General features: G+C 37.5%; 1 protein-coding gene across 1 annotated transcript in view; it reads right to left on the bottom strand.

The window, feature by feature from the left end:
• Positions 1 to 25,298, bottom strand: part of FSIP2 (fibrous sheath interacting protein 2) — an 86,490-nt gene extending 61,192 nt beyond the window's left edge. Inside the window, exons 1-9 of the mRNA XM_070506617.1 lie at positions 24,763 to 25,298; positions 24,336 to 24,461; positions 21,677 to 21,838; positions 14,650 to 14,739; positions 13,445 to 13,584; positions 12,189 to 12,330; positions 11,607 to 11,717; positions 4,707 to 4,827; positions 2,123 to 2,212 (exon numbers count right to left, since the gene is read on the bottom strand). Of these exons, the coding sequence (XP_070362718.1) occupies positions 2,123 to 2,212; positions 4,707 to 4,827; positions 11,607 to 11,717; positions 12,189 to 12,330; positions 13,445 to 13,584; positions 14,650 to 14,739; positions 21,677 to 21,838; positions 24,336 to 24,461; positions 24,763 to 25,098 (1,318 nt within the window). The 5' untranslated portion in view covers positions 25,099 to 25,298. The remainder of the gene's footprint in view (positions 1 to 2,122; positions 2,213 to 4,706; positions 4,828 to 11,606; positions 11,718 to 12,188; positions 12,331 to 13,444; positions 13,585 to 14,649; positions 14,740 to 21,676; positions 21,839 to 24,335; positions 24,462 to 24,762) is intronic.
• Positions 25,299 to 27,644: the final 2,346 nt, after the last annotated feature.

Below are 27,644 nucleotides of genomic sequence, written 5' to 3'. Positions count from 1 at the left end.
GCAAGGATGTATAGCAAATGGATCTCTCATGCATTACAGATAGGAATGCAAAATGTTACAGCCACTCTGGGAAACACTTGGGCATTTTTTAATAAACTTAAACATACACTTAACCATATGACCCAACAATCCCTTGTTCGCATAAAAAGCTGAATGTGAATACATCTAATCTTTCTATTCATAATCACCAGAACCTGGAAACAACCCAAATTTGCTTCAACTGGTGAATGCATAAACAAACTCTGGTGCATACATACAATGGGATACTACTCAGCAATGAAAAAGAGTAAATTACTGCTACATGCAATAACTTGAATGAATTTTTAAGGCATTATGCTGGATTATCAAAAGGTCAAACACCATATAATTCCATTTATAAGAGATTCTCCAAAGGAAAAAGAACTATAGTGATGGAGAACACATTAGTGGTTACCTGCTGTTATTAGTGGTTACCTGCTGTTATTAGTGGGAGGGAGGAAGTTGTGACTACAAAAGGAAATTTCTGGAATCTTGGAACTGTTCTTATGTGATTGTGGTAGAGGTCATACAAATCTATACATGCGTTAAAATTCATGCAATTGTAAAAAAAATCCATTTTGCTTTAGGGTAATTTAAAAACCAAAATAAATGCCTCAGGATCTTTTTTTGAGAATGAATAATAGAAACACAAGATCAGAAGCTGGACAATAGGGAATTCAGAGCTCTGAACTCTGCTTAGAGAGTTGCCCACTACAAAATGTGAGGCAAACTGCCCATAAGAGTGTAAAGGCTGTGACACTGTACAAAGCTCATACTCAGGGTTCAATGATGAAATGGAAACTAAGAAGGTTTAATTACGGTGAATGGGAAAGACGGGCAGTTCTAATAATACATAGCAACTTGTCACTACTGTATATTCCTAAAATTGACAAAAAAGAATGACTCACATGCCACTCTCTTAGAGTAGAGAGTAGATATAGACAGATCCCACCCCCAGATATGTTATCAATATAGTTTCATCTTTTGATGGAATATATCTCCCACCTGTGCTTAATTAAATTTATAGGTTTGATCCCTGGACAATTGTCACAGATAGACTGGTAGCCTGGTGAGGCTGAAAACAATATTTTTTGTCCACCATCCTTTCCTCCAACACCACTGAGATTTTTTGACAACAGTAAGACCAGTCTGGGCTGCATTAAACACTAGTTTTAGAAAATCACTCTGCATGAGATAACTACTTTAGAGACTGAGAATTTAGTTTTTATTGTCTACGTTTAATGATGTGGGGCTGGTGTTGTCATAATTGTGTGTATTGTAATAACTCTTTGGTGTGTTATAAAAAATCTTTGGACTTTAAAAATGGGACCCATAAAGCTTAGAGTTGAATTAACTCAACCTGAGTGGTCCTGAGAGTGGACGACAGCCTCGGTTAAGGCAACTCTGTCTCTCCCCAGGGTTCTGGGTCTTGATGAAACTAATCAAATTACATACTCAGGGAGGAAAGATTTTGGACTTTTTTCCTTTGGATTTTAATTGATAGGACAAAGGGTTTCACTTTCACACTTTAATTTTTCCCTGGAAATTTAATAGTGGGAAGAAATTTATATTGTTTGGTTTTGAATAGTCTTATACTATTGATAGTGTATTATTTGGAGGAGTCTTTTGCTGTCATTTGAGTTCTTGGTCTATGCTAGTGAGCTCCAACAGATAACAGGTTAAGTAACATAGTGTGAGATACACAATAAAGAAACTGATATTTCAATAGGGTTCACAGTAGCTCTGGCGTTAATGTACTTAATTGCTGACCCACTTTAGAGTTTTCTAAAGTCATTTTGAACCTTATAAAAATTATTTTGGAATTTGTTAGGTTTCACGTAATGTTCTTCTAACAGCAATAGACCCTTCATTTAATTTTTCTAAAATGATGATATACTGTTAAGTTCAAAACACTAAATCAGTAACTAGAGATCAAATTCTGAAAGCAATAGAGGTTGTATCATTGTTGTACATGTATCACTCTAAATCAGTCATCTGATAACAGAGAACAGGGGATTTATCTGCATTTAAGCAAAAAAAGCCTTCCAAACTCAGTCTTTCCCCAAATTACTATTTAGTATTTCTTATGACAATATTCAATTACCGTATCCTCCTTTATTTGCTTTCTGATCACTAACAGAGTAAACTAACTTTACATCTTCAGAAAACTTCTTTTTCTTCTTTGGAGAAGAAGCTAAAAGAAATATAAGAAAACACTTTTTTTAAGGTATCCTTTTTTTGTGAGGAAGATTGGCCCTGAGCTAAGATTTGTTGCCAATCTTCCCTTTTTTTTTCCTTTCCCCAGACCCCCAGTACATAGCTGTATATGCCAGTCGTAGGTCTTTCTAGTTCCTCGATGTGGGATGCCACCACAGCATGGCTTGATGAGCCGCAGTGTATAGGTCTGCACCCAGGATCTGAACTGGCGAACCCCAGGCCACTGAAGCCAAGTGTGCGAACTTAGCCACTATGCCACTGGGTTGGCCCCAGAAAACATTTATTTTTAATAATGGTGATGAAAGAATTACTCAGGATAGTCTCCCACTGGAGCAGATTCACCTAATATTCCCTTCATCTCTCATGCTCTCTCTCCCTCTGGACGCTGTCTACTTGGTGGAAGATGACAACATTACTATAGAGGTATAATTCAATTTCAGTTATGAAATAGATATTCTTCTGTCATTTTGATAATATAAATTAAATTCACTTATATCTTACTTCTTCAAAAGAGGGGATCGGAGGAAAAACATGTTTAAAATGTCTACTTGGGGGCTGGCCCCATTGCCGAGTGGTTAAAGTTCTGGGTGCTCTGCTTTGGCGGCCCGGGTTTTGTGGGTTTGAATCCCAGGCATGGACCTACTCCACTCAACAGTTACGCAGTGGAGGCATACAAAAAATAGAGTAAGACTGGCACAGATGTTAGCTCAGGGCTAGTCTTCCTCACCAAAAAAAAATAATAATAAATAAAATAAAATGTCTACTTGAAATTCATTTCTTATTCAATGAGAAGGTTAACAGTTGGAAATATAGGGATGCATGTAGTTACTAAAGTGATTTCTTTTCTGAAGCATGAGATTGCTCTCATTATCTTAATGAATTGAATAGATCGAATTAGTCCATTCAGCAAACATATATTTAGTGTATGTGTGCCTGTGTGTGTGTCCCCACACGCATATGTACAGTACTAGATGCTCTGTGGGACACAAAGGTGAGAGTTACAACATTATGGGTGAGTAAGACAGTGTGAAGTACGTAATAAGTGTATTAAGAATGATACAAGCACTACAGGGACTCAAAGGAGAGGGATCTTCAAATCAGAGTTATTACAAAAGACATTACAGAGTGTCATTTACAGTGAAGCTTAAAGAATTGTAGGATTTGGATAGAGGGACAGTGAGCACGTCATCCAGGCTGAGGAAATTGGATAAAGAGGCAAAGAAGAACAAAAGGTAATTTGTGTTTTAGGAAGGGTCAGTAGTCTCATTTGATCGGACGATGAAATAAATTGCTTACTATGAGCTAGAACTTTTGGGCTCTTTATGGGAATTACTTAGGAGTATTCTCTTTGTTTTCATATGATGGAAGTGTGGCTCAAAGAGGTTAAGTGCTTTGTCCGAGCTAAGTGCATGCCGAGACAAGGGTAAAGCAGGATGTGGACTGCAGCAGTTTTGCCCCAGAGCCTATGCCCGTCACCCCTAGACCACAGCTTCTTTCTTCCAGGAGGTAGTGTGAAATAGAGTTAAAAAGTCAGGTTTGGGTTGGACTCTAGGTGGTGATGAATAGTTGCCTAAGAAGTCTGAGCTTCAGTTAAGAGGTACTGGGGATCTTTAAGTTTTGGGGCCAGGAGAAGAAACCAGGAGAACAGAGTTTTAAATGTAATTACATAGCAGTGTAAAAAATGGATTTTGAGGTAGGTAAAAATAAGAGCCTATGGAGACTAGTTAGCAATCTGCCAGAGTGACACAGGGAGGTTCTCACCTAGAAATGGGCTTGATGGGATGGAGATGGGACTAACGGGATGCTACGATGATAACTGCGTGGAAAAGGATCATGCTCTTTCCTGATACTACAGTACCACAACTAATTAAAACAAGTCTCCTTTTTTGCATTCTGCCATGAAATTTTAACTAATGTCATTCATTAATTTAATAAATTCTACTATAGTCTTATGTTATAAATAAAAGGAAGCTGGTAGAGATTGAGCATAGCAAAGTCATGACTTGAAGTTCCTCCTTTATACTTTCTTCATTTCCTTCTTTTGCTCCTTCCTTTCTTCCTTTTTTTCCTTCCTCCCTTCCTTCATCCCTTTATTTTTTCCTGGTACTGTCTATTCTTTCTGGCTGGCAACATAGTAGAACATCAAGTTGATCTGTAATAACAATTATCTTACACACAAGTTTTTAAAGTTTCAGTACCAAAAAATACATGACTTTAAGTATAGGGAAGTTGGTTAGAACTGCAGTATAAGTAAGCTTGTCTACCGAACCACTTGGTAAGATAAGTTTGTCTTAATTTTTACATATACGTCTACTTTTCAACTTGAATTTTAATAGGGAAATGCTTAGAACCGTGCCCGGTATAAAGCAGATAGCAAGTGTAAACAGAGTTTTACAAAAAGATTTTTGCATAAATACATCGATAAGTACTTTCTACATAGCTACATCATCTTTGAATGTTCTCACGTTCACAATATGTTCCATCTTGTCCTCTGTAATCAAATGTATTTTTTCTCCTCTCATCTCTTTTAAAGCCATTTTCTTGCATTTTCTGTAAGTGATAAGCCATTTTTTTCTCTAGAAGGGCTTGTTTCTAGAATTAAAGAAAATATATTGGTTAATACCAACTTGCTATTAGAAATGCAAAACAGATATTTAAAATGTGACAGCATAGAGTCATGTGCTGCATGATGACATTTCAGTCAACAACAGACCGTATATACAGTGGTGGTCCCTAAGATTAGTGCCATATAGCCTAGGTGTGTAGTAGGCTATACCATCTAGGTTTGTGTAGGTACACTCTATGATATTCGCACAACAACAAAATCGCCAACAATACGTTTCTCAGAATGTATCCCTCTTGTTAAACGACGCATGACTATATTGAAAATGAATAGTCATTCCTGTTTTGTGACTTGCAGGGTTATGCTGAGTACAAATTTGGGAGGGTAGTAAGGGGTAAATTTCCATCTGTGATAAAACATGAAGAATATATTTAACACAGATGAAATTTACCTCACTGCACACCTTCAGGGAACTAGTCTAGTTTCAGATCAGATAGGGTCTTTTAATCCATAGCTATCTTGGTAAGTATAGGCAATTTCTAAATCATCTTCAGTTGGAGGATTCCTGAATGATTTAACCAAAAGTCATTCAGGCCTACCATAAGGAAACATAAGGCAGTACCTGAAATGTGACATCCCTTTTTGAATCTCTGGGCTAATATTTCCCTGGATGTGCAGTGGAGACAACTGCACAGAAAAAGAACCACAGACATCCTCAGAGGGCTCCTTAGAGTATTCACCAAGAGAATGGATCAGTACATGTGTGTGAGGAAACCACCCAAGCACACAGAAAGGACCATTCTGAAGGAATAGCAAGAACAGTGCTTGGCACCTACCCATCACGCTTATTCTCACCAGCCACTCTGGAAAAATTTCCTAAATCACACGGCATTGGGTAGAGTACAAAAATAAGTCTTGCCTCAGTAGTGGAGAATAACTACTCCCAGATTAAGCATGGCTCTGGCCCTGTCTAATAAATCTTGAAAAGCAAGACATAACAATTGAACTATTTCCAAATAAATTATGTATATCTAAGAAAAAAAGCCAGAGAATCTTTATAAGAATACGAAAATATCCAGCATCCAAAAAGTAAAATTCACATTATCTGGCATCCAATCAAAGGATACCAAGCATATAAAGAAGCAGGGAAATACGACCCATAAAATGAGTAAATTAAGAAAATTGATCGATAAGTGACACAAATGTTAAAATTCCAGATATGAACATTAAAACAGATAACATAACTGCATTCCATATATTTACACAGTAAAGAAGAGACATAGAAGATATAAAAAGGACCAAAATCAGTTTTTTTTTAATGTGTGAGATGAGCAATACAATGGATGCATTAATAGCATAGTAGACACTGCAGAAGAAGAGATTAATGAATCTCTATTCAGGAACAGAAACCATTTAAAAAGGAAAAACTTAGAGAAAAAAACTGCAAAATGAAAAGAGTATCAGAGAGATGTGTGACAACATCAAACAGCCTAATATGTCTGTAGTGAGGAGAGAGGGTATAAAAGAAATATTTGATAATAACGTATTCCATCACTGCTTCTGTTCTACATTATACTGAAGGTTCCAGTCAATGAAATCAGACAAGTAAAAAAGGAAAAAGAAATAAAAAGGCATCCACATTTGAAGGAAAGAAATAAAACTACCCTTATTCAGACTACTTTTATACAGACAACATGATCACTTATGTAGAGTATCAATTGGCATCTAGAAAAGCAATACTAGAACTAATAAGCGATTTTAACAATGCAAGGTACAAGATGAATATAAAAAACTGCTTTTCTATATACTAACATCATATAATCAAAATTTGAAATAAAAAATACAAATTATAATAGCATAAAACCTATGAAATGCCCAGGTATGACTCTATCAAGAGATGCGTAATACCTGTATACTGCAAAAGTACATAACATTGATAAGAAAAATTAAAGAAACCTAAATAAAGGAAGAGATATATTTGATTCATGAGTTGGAAAACTCAGTACAGTCAGGTACCACATAACGATGTTTCAGTCAATGACAGATGGCATAGACAACAGTGGTCCCATAAGATTAATACCATACAGCCTACGTAAGTAGTAGGCTATACCATCTAGGTTTGTGTAAGTACACTCTATGAAGTTCACCCAATGATGAAACGCCTAAGGACACATTTCTCAGCACCCCATAATTAAGCAATGTATGACTGTATCATCAAGAGATCAATTGTGCCCAAACTGACCTATAGAGTCAAAACAATTCCAATCAAAATCTCAGCAAGATTTCTTGGAAAAATTGATGAGCTGATTCTAAGATATACATGAAAACGTAAAGGGCTTCGATTAGCCAAAACAACTTCAAAATAGAAGAACAAAGTTGGAAGCCCAGCACTACTGATTTAAGAAATTATTAGGATAGGTTCAAGATGGTGGTGTAGGAAGATTCTGAACTCATCTTCTCCCACGGACACAACAAATATACAGCTACATATGGAATAAATCCCTCTGAGAAAAATCTGAGAATTAACTGAACACCTGGTCTGCAAGAACGAATAAAAGGGCCACATCGAGACAGGTAGGAGAGGCAGAGACATGCTTTCGCCAAAGACCCCACACCTAACGTGGTAACCCACAACTGGGAGGGAGCTCAAAAAAACAAACTCCATTTAGAACTTCCCTCTTAGAACTGCTTTTGCTGCATCCCAAAGATTTTGGTATGTCATATTTCTATTTTCATTTGTCTCCAGGTATGTTCCGATTTCTTCTTTGAGTTCTTCAATGACCCATTGGTTGTTCAGTAGCATGTTGTTTAATCTCCACATTTTTGTAGTTTTTTCTAGTGTTCTTCTTCTAATTAATTTTAGTTTCATACCATTGTGATCAGAGAAGATGCAAGCATCCAATTATGATAAAAACACTGAACAAAGTGGATAATAAAGGCTATATATGACAAACCCACAGGTAACATCATACTCAATGGTGAAAAGTTGAAAGCTTTTTAGCTAAGATCAGGAACAAGACAAGGATGCCTACTCTCACCTCTTTTCTTCAACATAGTAGTGGAAGTCTTAGCAAGAGCAAGGAGGTAAGAAAATGAAATAAAAGTCATCCAAATCAGAAAGGAAGAAGTAAAACTGTCACTATTTGCAAATGACATGAAACTATACATAGAAACCCAAGACTTCACCAAAAAACTACTAGAACTAATAAATGAACTCAGTAAAGTATCAGGACACAAAATCAATATACAGAAATTTATGGCATTTCTATACACTAACAACAAACTATCAGAAAGAGAAATTAAGAAAACAATTTACAATTGCATCAAAAAGAATAAACTATCTAGGAATAAATTTAACCAAGGAGGTAAAAGACCTGTACACTGAAAGCTGTAAGACACTGATGATAGAAATTGAAGAAGACACAAATAAATGGAAAGATATTCCATGTTCACAGACTGGAAGAATTAATATTGTTAAAATGTCCATACTATCAAAAGCAATGTACAGATTCAAGGCAATCCCCATCAAAATTCCATTGGCATTTTTCACAGAACTAGAACAAATAATTCTAAAATTTGTATGGAATCACAAAAGAGCCTGAATACCCAAAGCAATTTTTTTGTTTTGTTTTGTTTTTTTTATGACAGCCAAAGCAATCTTGAGAAAGAAGAATAAAGCTGGAGGTGTAACACTCCCTGATTTCAAATGATACTACAAAGCTACATTAATCAAAACAGTACAGTATTGCCATAAAAACAGACACATGGGGGCCAACACTGGTGGCCTAGCAGTTAACTTCAGTATGCTCTGCTTTAGTGGCCTGGGTTTGGTTCCCAGGTGAGGACCTACACTGCTCTGTTAGCAGCCATGCTGTGCTGGCAGCCCCATACTAAAAAACGGAAGACGATTGGTACGGCTATCAGCTCAGGGCAAATACTCCTCAGCAAAAAGCAAAAACAAAAACAAAACCAGACACACAGATCAATGGAAGAGAATTGAGAGCCCAGAACTGAACTTACACGTATACGGACAATTAATTTATGACAAAGAAGCCAAGAACATACAATAGAGAAAGGAAAGTCTCTTCAATAAACGGTGTCAGGAAGACTGGACAGCTACAAGCAAAAGAATGAAACTGGACCGTTATCTTACACCATACACAAAAATTAACTCAAAATGGATTAAAGACCAGAAACCATAAAATTCCTAGAAAAAAACAGAGATGGTAAGCTCCTTAATATCAGTGTTAGTGATGACTTTGTGGATCTGACTCCCAAGGCAAGGGAAACAAAAGCAAAAATAAACAAATGGGATTACATCAACTAAGAAGCTTATGCACAGCAAAGGAAACCATCAACAAAAGGAAGAGGCAACCTACTGAATGGGAAAAGATATTTGCAGATCATACATATGACAAGGAGTTAATATCCAAAATATATAAAGAACTTACACAATTCAACACCAAATAAACACACAACCCAATTAAAAAATGGGAATTGGATTTAAATGGACATTTTTCCAAACAAGACCTACAGATGGCCAACAGGCATATGAAAAGATGTTTAAGATCACTAATTATTAGGGAAATGCAAATCAAAACCACGAGATATCACCTCATAACTGTTAGAACAGCTATTATCAAAAGGACAAGAAATAACAAATATTAGTGAGGATGTAGAGAAAAGGGAACCCTCATACACTGTTTGTTGGACTGTAAAATGGAACAGCCACTATAGAAAACAGTATGGAGATGCCTCAAAAAATTAAGAATAGAACTACCATATCATCCAGCTATTCTACTTCTGGGTATATATTTGAACACAAAACACTAATTCAAAAAGATATATTCACCCCTATGTTCGTTGTAGCATTATTTACAATAGCCAAGACATGGAAACAACCTAAGTGCCCACTGATGGATGAATGGATAAGGATTTTGGTATACATATTCAATGAAATACTACTCAGTTGTAAAAACAGAATGAAATCTCGCCATCTGTGACAAGATGCATGAGGATATTATTCTAAGGGTAATATTCTAAGTGAAATAAGTCAGATGGAGAAAGACAAATATCAAATGTTTTCACTCATATGTGGAATCTAAAAAACCAAAACAATGAACAAACAAAACAAAAACAAACTCAGAAACAGAGAACAGATTGGTAGTTCCCAGAGGGGAAGAACTTGGTTGAGGGGAGCGGAAAATGGGTGAAGAAGGTCAATTGCATGGTGCAATGGTGTATGATGGATGCTAGCTAGACTTTTGGTGGTGATCACTTTGTAGTGTATATGGATTTTAAATAATAATATTGTACACTTGAAACTTTTATGATGTTATATACAAATTTTGCCTCAATAAAAAAATAAAGAATTATTAAAAGTACAATAATCAAGACATTACAATAGACAAATAGGTCAAAGAGCAGAAAAGAGTCCAAAAATAGACTGATACAATTGACTTTTAACAAAGATGCAAAGGCAAAATCTTTTAAAGATTTTTATGACTCTAATTTAAGCACATAATTTGAAGTAAAAATATATATAATGTCAAATCTGAAGGGAAAGATAAAAATATTAAGAAACACACACAAATGAATTAAAAACCTCTCGTACTAAAACATGATTCAAAAAAGACAATTTAGAAAAACTCCATTGGAAATATCAATAATCCAAACATCTCTGCCATTAACATGGCTCAAGCAGCCTGCAGTGCCTATTGTCAGTGCTCGTGTCTAATGGGCACTCCCAGTGCCAGAATTTGACCCACTGCACCTGTTGCCATTAAGATTGGCCAGGGCTCATTGAATAATAATTGATATCAGGCAAAAAGTAAGAGGAAAATTGGGGCATCATGTTGCTCTCCAAAAACAAAGATACTTTCAGAGATGTCTGAAAGACAAAAAGGCCAACTTGTAGAGAACTCCCACTGAAAAAAGTGAAAATTAAATATTAGAAAACAATAATTACAGTAAATTGGACTGAGCTTGCCATATGAACAGTGAATCCCTATTGATACTAAAAGGTACATGTAAACAAAAGTAGAATAAAATATTATCATACATATTTCAATTTCCAATATTTAAAAAATTGCTAGATGGCAGTATATATCAATTTAACCAAATTATGTAACTCTTACACTTACATCTAAGTTTGTCAACAATACACTACCTGATTTGATTATTTACAATTTTAGACCAATATTTATTGACATGGAAGTTGTCAATGCTATTTTATTACATGAAAAAGCAATCTACAAAATAGCCTGTAAGGTACAAAAACATGAATTTATTTCTTTATTGGAATAATAAATATTTATAGAAATACTATGCAAATGTGTGTATGTAGTTGTGTGTACCAATAAGTTAATAGGGTGATGCTGAGATTACTAATTATTTCTCTCTCTTTATACTGATTTATACTATAAATCATAAAATATATATTATTAAAAATTAAAAACAATTAGTCTAAAAAATTAACTGGTGGGGAAAAACAGAACTTTTTCCAAGAAATCTGATTCTAAGAAAAATTTAATGAGTTATGTCATTTTTGTATAGGAATTACAAGTAGTTTACAGTGTGAGATAAAGTCAAAAGTAGTTATATCAAATAGGACAGCACTTTTTATATTATAGTCAGGATATAATATGGCCAAAATAGAGTAAAAATTTTCCTAACTTTCAGTTTTATGTAATGCATACCATTTGGGGTAACTAGTCTGTCATCACCTCACAAAGTGTACTTTCAAAAATCAAAATTAGCAAAAGCTTCATCTCCACCAGCCCCAGTTAGAGGGTAAAGCTCACCCCACCTTCCTGTCGCTCTCTTCTCTGCTTCTACGCCGTTGCTCCTCTATCCTAGCTTCTCTTCTGACATCTTCTCCAATCTTGGTCAGAAGTAACATCTCTTTGGTCTTCCATTCCTAAAGAGCACAATGTTAATGTACTCAGTATGGCTTCACAATAAACCTTTGTAGTTTATCCACCACCAACAAACAAATTAGAACAAGTCAAGGGCCTAAAGAAATCAGGTCAAGCTAAGGAAAGTCATAGGTTGGCTTTAGAATGGGCTTTCTTACCGCACTCCTATTAGGAACGCAGACATGATTATTTTTTACTAAAGCTAAATTTAACAGGTTTTCCTCCCCAAACTGAGGACATGTCTAGTAACTTTCACAATCATCTCTGTAAGAGCAGATATTGGCTCATACACATAGTGGGTGGTATCAGTCTCATTATTTTATGTAACAACTTTTGTATTGTAGCTGTGAAGAGAGATTAGTATGGGTAAATTATCTGACCTGCAATGACGTCAAGAAGCATGATGGACTGCTAAAATTATTTACAAATGAAGCAACTCTACGCAATTTTTCTCTCTGTTTGTTCTCTCTCACCTCTTCAATTTTTCGACGCAGAATCAGTTTTCTCCTTGTCTGTTCCCGCTGTCGTCTTTCTTCTCTGTCCATGCGGACGAGGTGCTGCTCTTCTGCTGCGTGCTCAAGTTGTTCTAATTCCTTACTTATCATATCCAAATACCTAAGGAAAAGTGCAAATATAAGTGAAGCCGATTTGGGTGTTTCCCTTATGATGGCATCATCTGCTTTGACATTCCCAAACCACCTCCTTGTTTGCTTTTTATTTCTTGAACTACAAGAATTTTACAGTTTTTCTATCAGCTTTGTTCATGGACCTTTAAACAACCCTGACCCACCAACTCACTACGTTTTCTTCATTATACAGGACTCCCTACTTTATAAGCACCTGTTTTTATGGCCAAGACAATTGTAAAACATAGAGCAGACTGATTTAAAACATTTTGCACAGGAAGTATTCATAACTCGGTAGGTTTAGGAATATGAAATTGCAAAGAAGCCTAAAATAACTGAAAGATTGACTTCAAAACTGGAAAAAAACAGAGTTGAATCTCTTATGAAAATATGTGTACTGAGTCCCTTGTAACTTACAAGGCCATGAACAAATCTTCCATCTATAGTCTGGGTCTCTAGTGCATCATATGTATTATGGAACTACCATGAAATGAAACCGTGGGATATAAAACTCAGGTGATGCAGCCCAGGCCCTCACCTTAATGAAGGGGGAGGAAAAAGAACTATAATATCCCTCCACTTCCTAAGAAATGGGCTTGACCATGGAATGGTAATGATTGAATCTGAGTAGATAATATCTGAAGGGCTTATAGAATTTTTTTAGAAACGATGCATATTTATATTGGCATTAGATAAAGTTATATCAAACCTCCTTTTTTGACTTTGCACTAACTTCCTCAAACTGAATGCTGTCAGCCATTAAAGATGAATTATAAAAAGCTGTTGTTACAGGCATGTGGTAAGATAATTTCCCTCTATCCTCTACTATAGGAAGGATGCTGGATCTGGTTTGTCCTTCAGTTATCAGTTTGGATCACTTCTTGGACTCCCAGCAACCCTGTCCTCTCTGGTAGAAATTCCTCTTCACAGTCTAGGCACCCAAGTTCCTAATGCCTGTATCTCCTGTTCTCCCTTCCTCTCCATACTGAGGGCAATATTGGAGTTAAATAGTGTCTAGCACTTTTAAAAAATACTTTCTGGTATTTTCCATCTTACTTGAGTCTACAATATATACATAAAATATGCATTAACTTCAATCTCACCTGTGCCTTATTAGTCGTTCCTGGTCCTTAATAGGTTGGGTGCCATCATGTAACAACCAATTTTGGAACTGTGCAACATCAGAACGTCGAGGTATTTGATTATTTTCCTGTAGTTTATTTACTTGCTTCGCAAGCACTTTCTATTAAAAAAAATTTCGCATTTATCATACATATGTATATATGTGTGTGTATATATATATAATATTTTTTTAAATTTCCTAGAAATAAAACGGTCCTTTGACATACCTGTTTATGTTTAGTGTTTAGTAAAATTCCTATACTTTTTAAATAGATAATTCTGTTTAACTGCATTTACATCTGTTTTGAATCAATCACAGACATGGACACTGGAACCAAAGTAAAGATTTTTCTCTGAAAATAAATATTGATCTTATTTTTCTATCCATTCTGAAGAAATTAAACGAAAATATGGAAGAAGTAAAGGAAAAACTCTAGGCACAAAGGGAGAAACAGAGGAAAATACAGAACACAAGTATGGGGAAGTCATTCTCATTTCTATACAACTCTCTTAACATTAGAACATAACTTTGTAAAAGTACACATACACACACCTTTCTCATTTTTATCCAATTCTCTTGACCTTAAAACTTGAATTCATTCACACACGTATGCATACGCACACATACACACACACACACTCTCACACAACCTTTCAATCAAAAACTGAAAGGAAGTCACTGTCTGTACCCACTCATTCTACATCAAATCATTCCACTTCCCCTTTTAAAACAACACTTCTCACTGGATGAACACAGCTGCATGTGTGTAGGTACAAACACTCAGTGAAATGTTCTTTGAGTTACCTCTAGGACACTATAACTATTCATATTGTTCCTCTCCCATTACTCAAGCTGTTTAGGGTTGCAGCTTAAGAATCTTGCTGCCACAATAGACTCTTCCTGTTGGCCCCAGCTGAGGTAGAAGGGACACACTTGAGTAGCAATTTAATTACTAAATTAGATCAGCTACCACTGGCATATTAATAGATGACCTGGTCCCTTTCCCTTTCTTGGCCATTATAGCAACCACAAAATATTATTTACTCCTGCTCTAATTTTCATTTGGAAAAATTATTTAGCTTGTCAAAATTAAAGGTAAAAATATTATAAGAGAATACTTTGGATACAAACAAAGCTTTCTTCCAAACCCTGTGTAAAGAAACCAAATTTAAATATTTAACTTACTTGTTCTCTTATATAGTTTCTTTCAAAGTCTAATTTTAAACTGGTAAGATATTGCCTGTACTTATTCAATTCCCTCAAGGTACATACAATCTAAAAAACAAAGCAAAACAAAACAACAATAACAAAAAATATATATAAATACAAATATTTAAAAATCATAGCAATCACTTTTCAGAGGAAAAATAGTAATAACATACCATCTGATAACATTTTGTATCAAGAGTAAGACATGGCTAACACTTTTATAAGTAGTATCTCTTTATAACTGTTAATTAATCAACAGGAAATTTCTATCCAAATAACATTACTTTATTAATATGACTTATGCCAGGATAAGGAATTTAGTACACACAATTGGAGTTATTAAAACAAAATACCAATGTAATAATAATCTTCAACCCCAGTAAGAACATAGTTTATCAGAATTCTATCAAGCTGCTTTTGCTAGGTAAAAGAAGAAGTAGTCTCATTTAGAAATAACTGTTGTCTGATTTCCCTTGACCCAAATACTGAGAAATTTATGGAATTTCCAATTAAGTATCTCTCATGATCAAATTAAAGGTGGTACAGGTCCCCCAGTGAGGTTACAGAAGCAAGCTCATATCGAGTCTTGGAGTTTTCAATGATTAAAAAAAGTAATCTAGGTGATATCAGCATCACGGCAGAGTGAGCTCTTCCCTTAGTCTCTCCTCCATAAGAAACAATGAAAAGGACATTCATAAATGAACAGAACACATTCATACAACACAATAGACATCTGAGAGATCCACATAGCCATAAGTCTGAAGGTGGGGATGCTGGACCCCCCCAGGAGGCAGTGGAAGGAGGTAAGGGGATTCCCTCTCCCTCCTGGAAGGCAGCGATCCAGAGCCTGGGACCTTGCATGGTGGCCAGCATGCAACACTGAGAGGAGAAGGGGGAAAAGGCAGGCCTCCATGGGAATGCTTGGGCTCTAGGGTTGCCTCCCAGCTGTGGGAATGCTCAACACCAAGGTGTCTATGCAATAGCTGAGCAGTCCAGGTAGGTGGGCAGACAGTGAGTGCAAAGCAGAGGTGTGTGGGATCATGCACGTGAAAGAATGCACCCACTGCCCCTCCTGCCTCACACACCAGCTGAGCTGGTCAGCCAGAGCAGGGGATCCCTACCAGAGTGCCTGAGCATATATGGGTAAAGCGGCTGCAGCCAACAGACAAACACAGATAGGCTCTATCAGCACAGCTTCCAAAGGACAGGCACACATCTGCCAGGGTTGAAGAGGTCTTAGAAAACACAGCTCCAGCCCCTCCCTGTGATGGGAGGTGGAATCTGTGACCAGATACTACCACTAGGCGATGGAAAAAGTCCAACCCATCAAACAGCATGAAGAGGTATATTAACACTCCAGACCAGAAGGAAAATGATAAGTACCCAGAAATCAATCCTGAAGTCACAGAAATTTACAATATAAATGACAGAGAATTCAAAACAGTTATTTAAAGAAACTTAATGAATTACAAGAAAACAGACAGTTTAATTATCTCAGGAATAAAATTAATGAAAAGAGGGAATTCTTCACAAAAGAGATTGAAACTATTAAAAAAAAAACAATTAGAAATGTTGCATATGAAAAACACAATGAATGAGATAAAGAAAAACCTGGACTCCCTGAATAACAGAGCTGTTATTATGGAGGACAGAAACAGTTACTTAGAGGACAGAAATATAGAAATGCAGAGGAAGAAGAAAAAGAACTAAGACTAAAAAGAAATGAAGAAATTCTCTGACAAATATTCAACTCAATTAGGAAATGCAACATAAGGATTATAGGTAATCCAGAGAGAGAAGGGAGGGAAAAAGGAGCAGAGAGCTTGTTCAAAGAAATAACAGCTGAGAACTTCCCAAACCTGGGGAAGGAGCTAGAATTACATGTAAATGAAGCTAATAGAACTCCTAATTACATCGATGTAAAAAGACCTTCTCCAAGGCATATACTAGTACAACTGGCAAAAATCAATGACAAAGAAAAAATATTAAAGGCAGCAAGGCAGAAGAAAATAGCCTACAAAGGAATGTCTATCAGGCTTTCAGCAGATTTCTCAGCAGAAACCTTACAGGCTAGGAGAGAATGGAATAATACATTCAAAATTCTGAAAGACAACATCTTTCAGCCAAGAATATCCAATGAAACTATCCTTCAGATATGACAGAGAAATAAAAACTTTCCCAGATAAACAAAAGCTGAGGGAGTTCATTGCTACAAGACATCCCCCAGCCCCCCAACAAGAAATGCTCAAGAAGGGCCTCATACCTGAAAACAAAAAAAAAAGAAAGGGGTTACAAAGCCTTGAGCAAGGAGATAAAAACATAGACAAAATCAGAAAATTGCAGCTCTCTCTCAGAACAGGTTAGCAAACAATTATAACATTGAAGATAGATACGTAGGGGCTGGCCCAGTGGTGTAGTGGTTAAGTTTGTGCGCTCCACTTTGGTGGCCCAGGGTTCCCCAGATCGGATCCTGGGTGCGGATCTATATACCACTCATCAAGCCATGCTGTGCCGGGATCCCACACAGAAGAACTAGAAGTACTTACAACTAGGATATACAACTATGTACTGGGGCATTGGAGAGGGAAAAAAAAGGAAGATTGGCAACAGATGTTAGCTTAGGGCAAATTAAAAAAAAAGATAAAGGGAAGGAAAGCATCAAAAATAACCATAATCACTTCAGTTTAATCACAATCTCATAACACAAAATGGAATAAGTGGTGACAGTAACACAGGAAAGAGGAAAGGGATGCAATCTGCTTAAACTAAGGAAATAATAGGCCATCAGAAAATGGACTATCTCATCAATAAGATCTTTTATACAAACCTCAAGGTAACCACTAAACAAAAAATCAGAACAGAGACACAAATCATAAATAAAAAGAAAATTGAGAAAACTATTATAGACAAACACCAAACTGAACTGGCAGTCAGAAATACAAGGGAAGAGAAACAAAGGAAATACAGAAAAACTAGAAAACAAGAGACAAAATGGCAGTATTAAGTCCTCATATATCAATAATTACTCTAAAAGTAAATGGATTGCATTCTCCAATAAAAAGACACAGAGTGTCTGGATGGATTAAAAAACAAGACCCAATGATATGCTGCCTCCAGGAAACACATCTCAGCTCTAAAGACAAACAAGGCCCAGAGTGAAGGGTTGGAAGATGACACTCCAACCTAACGGCAAACAAAAGAAAGCAGATGTTACCATACCTATATCAGACAAAGTAGACTTGAAGATAAAAAAGGCAATGAGACACAAAAAGGGGAAGTTTAAATAATAAAAGGGACACTCCACTAAGAGGACATAACACTTATAAATACATATGGACCTAACACAGGAGCACCAAAGTACCTAAAGTAACTATTAACAGACCTAAAAGGAGAAATTATCAACACAGTAATAGTAGGGGTCCTGAACACAACACTTACTTTAATGGATAGGTCATCCAGACAGAAGGTCAACAAGGAAACAGTGGAATTAAAAGAAACAGACCAGATGGATTTAATATATGTATATATTAAACACTCCATCCAAAAACAGCAGAATACACATTTTTCTCAAGTACACACGGAACCTTCTCAAAGATAGACCATATGTTGGGAAAAAAGGCAAGCTTCAATAAATGTAAGAAGATTGAAATCATATCAGGTATCATTTCCAACCATAATGCTATGAAACTAGAAATCAACTACAAGAAAAAAGCTGGGAAAGTGAGAAATGTATGGAGATTAAACAACATGCTACTGAACAACCAATGGATCATTGAAGAAATTAAAAGAGAAATCAAAAAATATATGGAGACAAATGAAAATGAAAACACATTATACCAACTCACATGGGATGTAACAAAAGTGATCCCAAGAGGGAAATTCATAGCAATACAGGTCAACCTTTAAAAACAAGAGAAATCTCAAATACATAATCTTAATCTATACCTAACAGAACTAGTAAAAGAAGAACAAAGCCCAAAGTCGGCAGAAGGAGGGGAATAATAAAAATTAGAACAGAAATAAATGAAATTGAAACCATAAAACAGTAGCAAGCATCAATGAAACAAAGAGCTGGTTCTTTGAGAAGATAAACAAAATTGACAAACCCTTACCCAGACACAGTAAGAAAAAAAAGAGAGAAGTTTCAAATAATAAAATTAGAAATGAAAGAGGAGAACTCACAATGGATACCACAGAAATACAAAGCATTATAAGAGAACACCATGAAAAACTATATGCCAACAAATTCGACAATCTAGAAGAAATGGATAAATTCTTAGACTCATACAACCTCACAAAACTAAAACAAGATGAAATAAAGAGTCTGAAGAGACCAATCACAAGTAAAGAGATTGAAACAGTAATCAAAAATCTCCCACAAACAAAAGTCCTGGATGAGAGGGCTTCTCTGGAGAATTCTACCAAACATTCAAAGAAGATTTCATATCTATCATTCTCAAACTATTTCAAAGAATCAAAGAAGATGGAACGCTTCCTAACTCATTTTATGAGGCCAACATCACCCTGATCCCAAAACCAGACAAGGATGAGACAAAGATGGAATATTACAGGCCAATATCGCTGATGAGCATACATGCAAAAATCCTCAACAAAATATTGGTAAAGTGAACACAGCAATAGATTAAAAGGATTATACACCATGATCAAGTGGGATTTATACCAGGGACACAGGGATGGTTTAACATTGGCAAATCAATCAGTGATACACAAGATCAATAAAATGAGGAATAAAAATGACATGATCATCTCAATAGATGCAGTGAAAGCATCTGACAAGATCCAAAATCCATTTATGATAAAAACCCTCAAAAAAATGGGTATAGAAGGAAAGTACATCACATAATAAAGGCCATTGTGACAAACCCACAGACAACATCATACTCAATGGGAAAAACTGAAAGCCATCCTTATAAGAACAGGAACAAGACAAGTGTGCCCGCTCTCACCGCTCTTGTTCAACATACTACTAGAGGTTTTGGCCAGAGCAATTAGGCAAGAAAAAGAAATACAAGGTATCCAAATTTGCAAGGAAGAAGTGAAACTCCTGCTGTTTGCAGACAACATGATCTTATATATAGAAAACTCTAAAGAATCCATCAGAAAGCTATTAGAAATAATCAACAACTACAGCAAACTTGCAGGGTACAAAATCAACTTACAAAAGTCAGTTGCATTTCTATACTCTAATAATGAACTAACAGAGAATTCAAGAATACAATCCCATTTACAGTCACTACAAAAAGAATAAAAAATCTAGGAATAAATTTAACCAAGGAGATGAAAGATTTATACAATTAAAACTATAAGATAGCATTGAAAGAAATTGAAGATGACATAAAGAAATAAATAATATTCCATGCACATGAATTAGAAGAATAAACAAAGTTAAAATGTCCATAGTACCTAAAGCAATCTACAGATGCAATCAATCCCAATCAGAATCCCAATGACATTCTTCATAGAAATACTACAAAGAATCCTAAAATTCATACGGGGCAACAAAAGACCATGAATTGTTAAGCATTCCTGAGAAAAAAGGGAAAAGCTGGACATATTACAATCCTTGACTTCAAAATATACTACAAAGCTACAGTAATCAAAATAGTGTGGTACTGCTACAAAAACAGAAACACAGATCAATGGAACAGAATTGAAAGCCCAGAAATAAACCCACACATCTTTGGACAGCTAATCTTCAACAAATGAGCCAAGAACATATAAGGGAGAAAAGAAAGTCTCTTCAGTAAGTGGTGTTGGGAAAATTCGACGGCCATATGCAAAAGAATGAAAATAGACCATTATCTTTCACCACACACAAAAATTAACTCAAAATGGATTAAAGACTTGAGGGCAAGACATGAAACCATAAAATTCATAGAAGAAAATATAGGCAATACACCCTTTGACATCGATCTTAGATGCATCTTTTCAAATACCATGTCTACTCAGGCAAGGGAAATAAACAAAAAAAATAAACAAATGGGACTTCATCACTTAAGAGCTTCTGCAAGGCAAAGGAAACCAGGAACAAAATGAAAATACAACCCACCAACTGGGAGAAATGTTTGAAAATCATATATCTGACAAGGGGTTAATCTCCAAAATATATAAAGAATTCACACATCTCAAAAACAAAACAAAAAAAACTCAATCAAAAAATGGGCAGAGGATATGAACATTTTCCAAAGAAGATATACAGATGGCCAATAGGCACATGAAAACATGTTCAGCATCACTAATCATCAGGGAAATGCAAATCAAAACTATAATGAGATATCACCTTACAGCTGTTAGAAGGGCTATACTTACCAAGACAAAAAATAACAAATGTTGGAGAAGATATGGAGAAAAGGGAACCCTCATACATTGCTGGTGGGAATTCAAACTCGTGCAGCCACTATGGAAAACAGTATGGAGACTTCTCAAAAAATTAAAAACAGAAATACCATACAATCCAGCAATCCAACTACAGGGTATTTATCCAAAGAACTTGAAATCAACAATTCAAAGAGACTCATGAACTGGTATATTCATTGAAGCATTATTCACAATAGCCAAGATGTAGGAGCAACCCAAGTGGCCATCGACTGATGAACGGACAGAGAAGATGTGGTGTGTATATATATATATACACATACACACACATACACAATGAAATACTACTCAGCCATAACAAAAGACAAGATAGTCCCATTTGCAACAACATGGATGGACCTTGAGGGCATTATGTTAAGCGAAATAAGACAAAGACAAACATTGCATGATTTCACTCATATGTGGAAGATAGATAAATACATGGACAAAGAGAACAGATTAGTGGTTGCCAGAGGGGAAGGGGGCTGGAGGTTGGGCATGAGGGTAAAGGGGTACATTTATATGGTGACTGACAAATAATAATGTACAACTGAAATCTCATAATGTTATAAACTATTATGACCTCAATAAAATACTTTTTTAAAAAAAGAAGTAATCTTTAACCCACTTTATTATTGCTGGTGATGTAGCCACCTTTCTTTAACCTCCTCAGGATATCTTTGCGCTTATAGTATGCTCTCAAATGTGGATCGTGGAGACTTTTATACTGGTTTTCCAAAAGTCGACAGTAAGGGTCAGTCAGATTAAAACCATAAGAAGGTCGAAAAAGCTGCGAAAACAGATTTAGAAACATTATAAATGTAAAATTAATGAATTACACTTTTAAATATCATTCAATTGAAATGACTAGACTGTTCACTGAAAATAAAACATGTAAGAAGAATGTGAAGTGGGGAAAAACCAGCAACAGAAAGATTTGTATTGGGCAATGTTAATAGCCTATCCTAACCTCTTTTCCCTACTGACTTGAATTATTCTAAAAACCCATCCTCACTCAATTAATTCCGCTCCTGATCAGCATCAGTCTTTGGCCCTGAGCCACAGAAGAAAGGAGGAAAGGAAAAGAAAGGGAATAGGGTAAAAGTTGTTTTGATATATGAAACTGATGCTAAGATTCTCTCTTTTCTTCTTCCCTCTTCCAGATCAACCCACTGCATTCAAAGGATAAAGGGATAATACTAATTATGATTATTACATTTAAATAATCTGAAAATGAAAATCTTCATGAAGATGTATAGAAAAAACTTTAACAAAAAATAGTAAAAGTAAAACTCAGATGTTAAAGATAATGGATTAAAGACTTATTGTATCTTGGGTTCTTACCTAATAAAAGAAACCCAACAATCTCTGAGTGGTACAGTCAAGAAAACAATTCAAGGTCTATAAAGTTGAACATATTGGAGAACCAATTATAAAGGATATTGATAGGGATTGAGGTTTCTCCATATGTGTAAACACCAAATACAACCTATTCCATAGCAACTAACATATAAAAGGAGGCAAATATCAGCTAATAGTCATGTTTCTACATCTATTACTTTAGAGGAAACACCTGCGTTATTTAATCTCATTTGTAAGTTAAAACATTACCAAAGTGAGTTTTGGTGTGAGTTCTTAGTCCACTTTTCAATAGCAGGATAGTGATAACAGGTTATGAGAGAATCTCTGAAGGGGAAAACGTGGAGGATGGAAGTAGGTGTGGAAGTTGTCCTAATGTTGCCTTTGCTTTTTTTGTTTTTTGCTTTCTTCTAAGTTTTCTTGGCCAGAACAAGATAACTTTAGTCTAAAGTAACGTCAAAGCAGGAAGTGGCTCAAGTGAAAGGCAACTGGAATGTTGCCAGAGGTAGCAAATCTGAGAGCACCTGCTCTGTTTGCAGAGCAAATGGTATTACAGCAAATAGTACATTTGAGGAAGCAGACAAAAGAGAGGGCTAAGTTTATACGCTAAAAACGAGGGATACAGACTGCCAGCAAGCTTTAGGAAAGTTAGTGTGTATGGATGTGATTCAGTCAAATTATGTGAGTTTGGCATATTTTTAGTTAGCTTGCTGTATTCTAGTAGAACAGATTTGTTTTTAAAAAGGGAAATTATATGTTTTCTAGAAACAAAAGTCACTTTAAGAAATCATGTTTATTAGGTAAGTATCAAATACCAAGGAGCCCTACTCATTTCTGATGACATCATAGACAGTAGAAGGGTAAGGGGGTCACTCAGAATTCATACTTGTAGAATTTTTTGCAATATCGATCAAAGCAACCACTCCAAAAGAATGTACTGAACCTCCTTCAGCATTAGTTACTGAGTGAAGGGCTGGGGAGGTTTGAAGATGGGAGTAGCATTGAGGACTAAAAACATGAAAGAGTTTGAGGGAAGTACACACTATAACCCAGTATAACTTAAATTATGAAGTTAGTGTTGAGTAAAATTATATAAACTAAGGGCAATGCAAATTCTAAGGAAATATAAGTTAATTTGGAGGATTCAGAAAGAATCCTGAAAGGTGAATCAAATTCATAGGTTGAGGGGAAGGGGAAAGGGCATTCCAGGTTTGGGAGGCAAGGTGAACAAAGGCACAGAAATATTAACACGGTATGTGTGGGCAGGTATGAAAGACCCCAGCTGGAAGGAGCTGAGGCTCTGGATGGGAGAAAAGACTAGATGGGGAGGCCACGGCAAAACACGGAGTCTGCTCACGCAAGCAGAGCCTTCTTCCATTAAAGTGAGGTTAAAGTACTAAACACGGTAACTCAATTCAGCTCCACTTGTTTCTCACTTAGTGTGTGAACCAGAATTCAGCTCCAAACAAAATCATAGAGAAGTGTTCTGTAACGAAAATTTTGTCCAAATTATTATTGGTTAAAATCCTAACATATAATTAAATGCCAGCCAGCACCGATAACCTTTCACCTTTCAACCAAACATGTTTCTAATAAAATCTCACTAAATGGGTATATATGAAGTGTTATTATAAAGAAAAGTTAATATGGATCCATAAATTATAAATTAAGACGGAACTAAGAATCTAAACTTTCTAGCCCCTGATTCTGTCCAAACCATACTGGATGAGGTTGCTGGGTAGGCATCCTAGACAATACCTCAGGTTAGATGTGGGTTTGATTATTTTTTCCTGTGAATGTTGGTGCAAATTCCCTTAATGGACTTTATATGATGTAGCTCCTGAATTGAACGGCAAGGAGCAGAAAATGGCAAGGAAAACCAACGTAAAACAGTAATTTTTAAAAGGTAAAGTAATTTTTAACTTTACCTTTTCACTTAACTTTGTAGTATAGTACAGAGTGTTGCTTCCTGGGATCATAGGCAGCTTGACCCCGAGAGGCAGATCCAGGAGTTGAGCCGCTCCGACACCCGGAAAGTGGGTTTTGTGCACACCCTGTCGGATTGGAGCGCAGAGGCGTGTCTCTCCCTGGGTACCACTCCTTCAGTTTAGGTGCTACTCCTCCCCAGCCACAGCAACCGGAGCCCGCAGCCCGGCTCCAAGGGGCCTGCCCTGCCACGCAGCCCTGAAGCCCCGCCTGCAAGGTCCCCTGCTCCCCTCCGACCCCGCAGCCCGAGCGCCTCCCCACCCCTGCCCCGGCACCGCCCCGGCGCCCTCGCGAGGCCCGGAGCCGACGGTTAGGCAGCCCATCTCCCCGCCCCGCCCCGCAGGCCGGACCGGGCCCACCGCCACTCACGTCTCCGCACTGCTGGCTGTCTGCGGCCAGGCCGCTGGTGGCCGACTTGCTGGCGGCGACGTTGGCCGCCTTGGAGCAGGCGCTGAGGTAGAGCTCCATAGCCGGCCCGGGCCGCCCAGCCCGCTCGCCTTCCCTCGCACCTCTTCCGCGGCGTCGTCCCCCGGCCCCACCGGCCCCGGAATGGCCAGTACCCCGCGTCCTCGAGGCCGCCTCGCGCGCGGCGTTCCGGCTCCGAACCTGGGGCCCCGCGCGCAGAGTCGGGGAGGTGCGTGCGGGGCCTGGTCTAACGGGGTGCACCTTCCAAAGAGCCTTCTTCTTGAAGCCAGCAGCCCTCATCAAACCAATCCCAAATCAAAACCTCTAAGGCTTTGGGGCGGTAGCTGGCCAGTGTCTCCTGGCTTCCAAGGAGCTGTGGTTCTGTGCAAAAAAGAAAGCCAGGAGTGATATTACAGCCCATTGTATGGCCACAGAAGCCTGGCTTTCTACATGGCCCCTCTTAGACACACTGTGACCACACCCCAGCCCCAGGCTCCCACACCGTGTTCCCGCTCCAAGTCCCACGCAATGTATATTGGCTTCCTCATGCGCTCATTTGCATTCCTCCTGTCCTCCTCCCCCCTCTAGTCTTGCGCTTTTCTTTCTAGCTCTCTTCATCTCTCCCTCCCACTCCCTCTTCTCTGCTGCCTTTGCCTTGTTATATCCCTCTTTCTCCTCCCCTCAACCGTCCAGCCAAAATTTATAAAGTGCCTGACCCGTTTGGGCCAGTCCTTGAGCTGGGCACTGGGGAGACAGCAGGGAGTAAGATGTGGCCCTTCCTTCACGAAGCTGACTAGACTGGGAGTACTTTAAGAGCAGAGACTGCTTCTGAATTGTGAGGAGTTTGGACTTAGCCTCTTAGATTCCTTGGCCCACTGTTGTTTTCTGTGATTTCTGGGCCAATTAGTAATAATACCTACTATTTATTGAGAATTTGCTAACTCCAGATATTGTGCTAAACGCTCACTGCATTTAATCTTTATAACAGCTGTGTCAATAAGTACCCCTTTTCTTCCCAAAGATTAAAGAAGAATGATAATTACTATTAAATAGTGGGCCCAGAGGCAGTTGCTTAATGATGTATTCTGCTTTTACATCTTCTTTGTTTTAATGCCAGTCCTATGCTTCAGACTCCTGAATTTGAAATCTAGCCTTGGGATATAGTCCAGGGCCAGCTCTCCACATGGATGTCTCTCTCCACATGGATGTCTCACGATCATCTCAAACTCAGCAAACTCACATCTCAACCCACCACCTTCACCCAAAGGGACAAAACAAAGGTCATATTCTTCCTGCATTTCCCATCTGGGTGACAATACCAGTATTTACCCAAGCCAGAAACTGAGAAATGCTCCTAAGTACTTCCCTTGTTGCCCACGTTCAGTTGATCTCTTAGTCCTACTGATTTTATCGCTGACATTAACTGGTCCTCGCCTATCTATCTCTACACTACTCTCCCAAGTAAGTCACTCATCATTTTTTATTTTTTGTCTGTGATTGCCACAGCCTTATAACGTCTCTCTGCCACCATTCATCCTAACAATCTTTTAGCAAGTTGATCTCTGATGCCATTTCTCTCCCCTGCATTCAATCCCTAATTGCTCTCAGGAAGACAACACCAAGCATGTAACAGCCTCTGTGACTTGTTCCCTGTTTCCTATTGCTGCTGTAAAAAATTACCACAAGTTTAGTGGCTTAAGACAACACAAAGGTATTACAATAATTGAGATCAGCATCAGCAGTCTGAAGTGAATCTCACTGTGCTGAGTGAGTGCTGGTGTTGGCAAGGCTGCGTTCTTCTGGAGGCTGTAGGGCACAGTCTATGTCCTTGCTCTTTATGGCTTCTAGAAACTTCCCTTTCCTCTCTTTTCAAATCTAGCACATGGCATCTTCATATCTCTCTCTGACTCACACATCTTCCTCTCGCTTCTATAATTAAAAATCTTTTGATTACCTTAGGCCCATCTAGATGACGCAGGATAATTTCTTTTTTAAGGTCAGCTGATTAGCAACCTTAATTCCATCAGCAATCTTCCTTTCCCATTGCCCTGAAACGTAACATATTCATAGGTCTTGGAAATTAAGATGTAGACACCTTTGGGGCATATCATATTGCCTACCACTGCCCTTTTCTCCCTTTCTAAGGAACAAGTCCCCTATACTACCTCTCAAAATTGAACCCCAAAGGATGTAGAACTGTTCGCAGTTAGTTCCCTGCACCAAGCCTGCTGATCCAAGACTCTCTGTCTTTGCTGTGCTCTTCCTTCTGCCTGGCAGCTCTTTGTACTTCATTGCTTGGCTAATTTCAATCAACCTCTAAGACGACTTAAGTATCATCCCCTCTAGGAAGCCTTTCTGACATTCTAAGCTTTTGCCAAATTCTCTTCCTCTGTGCTTGCCTCCATCTTGGCACTGTTCACATTACATCAAAAATCTCTCTTTACTTATCAGTCTCCCTTTAATAGGACGGAAACTGCTTGAAAGCAGGTATGGGCTTATTCAGCTTTATATGCACAATATTTAGCATAGAGCCTAGCAAGCATTTAGTGAGCCCTAAGTATATTTTTGTTGTCTTGACCTATGCAGATCTGAGAGAGCCCAGTGAAGTGTTTTAAGCAGATTGTCATTTTAGAAGATCATCCTGGTGACGTCATGGAGGGTGGCTCTGTAGGGGTGAGACTGAAGGCCTGGGAGACTTCATGATATGTCATCTCATAGGCATGAAACAGTCAGGTCCTGAGATGACAAGTCAAAGGCAATAGGAATGAAGGGGAGAGAATGGATTTGAGAGACATTTGAAACAACAATGTCATAACTTTGGGTTCTCCCTCATCTCACCTACTTTA

This window comes from Equus asinus, chromosome 4 (assembly GCF_041296235.1).
Source record: "Equus asinus isolate D_3611 breed Donkey chromosome 4, EquAss-T2T_v2, whole genome shotgun sequence".
NCBI classification, from domain to species: Eukaryota; Metazoa; Chordata; class Mammalia; order Perissodactyla; family Equidae; genus Equus; species Equus asinus.
Note: the sequence above shows the minus strand (reverse complement) of the source record. Positions and strands in the feature narration are given on the sequence as shown.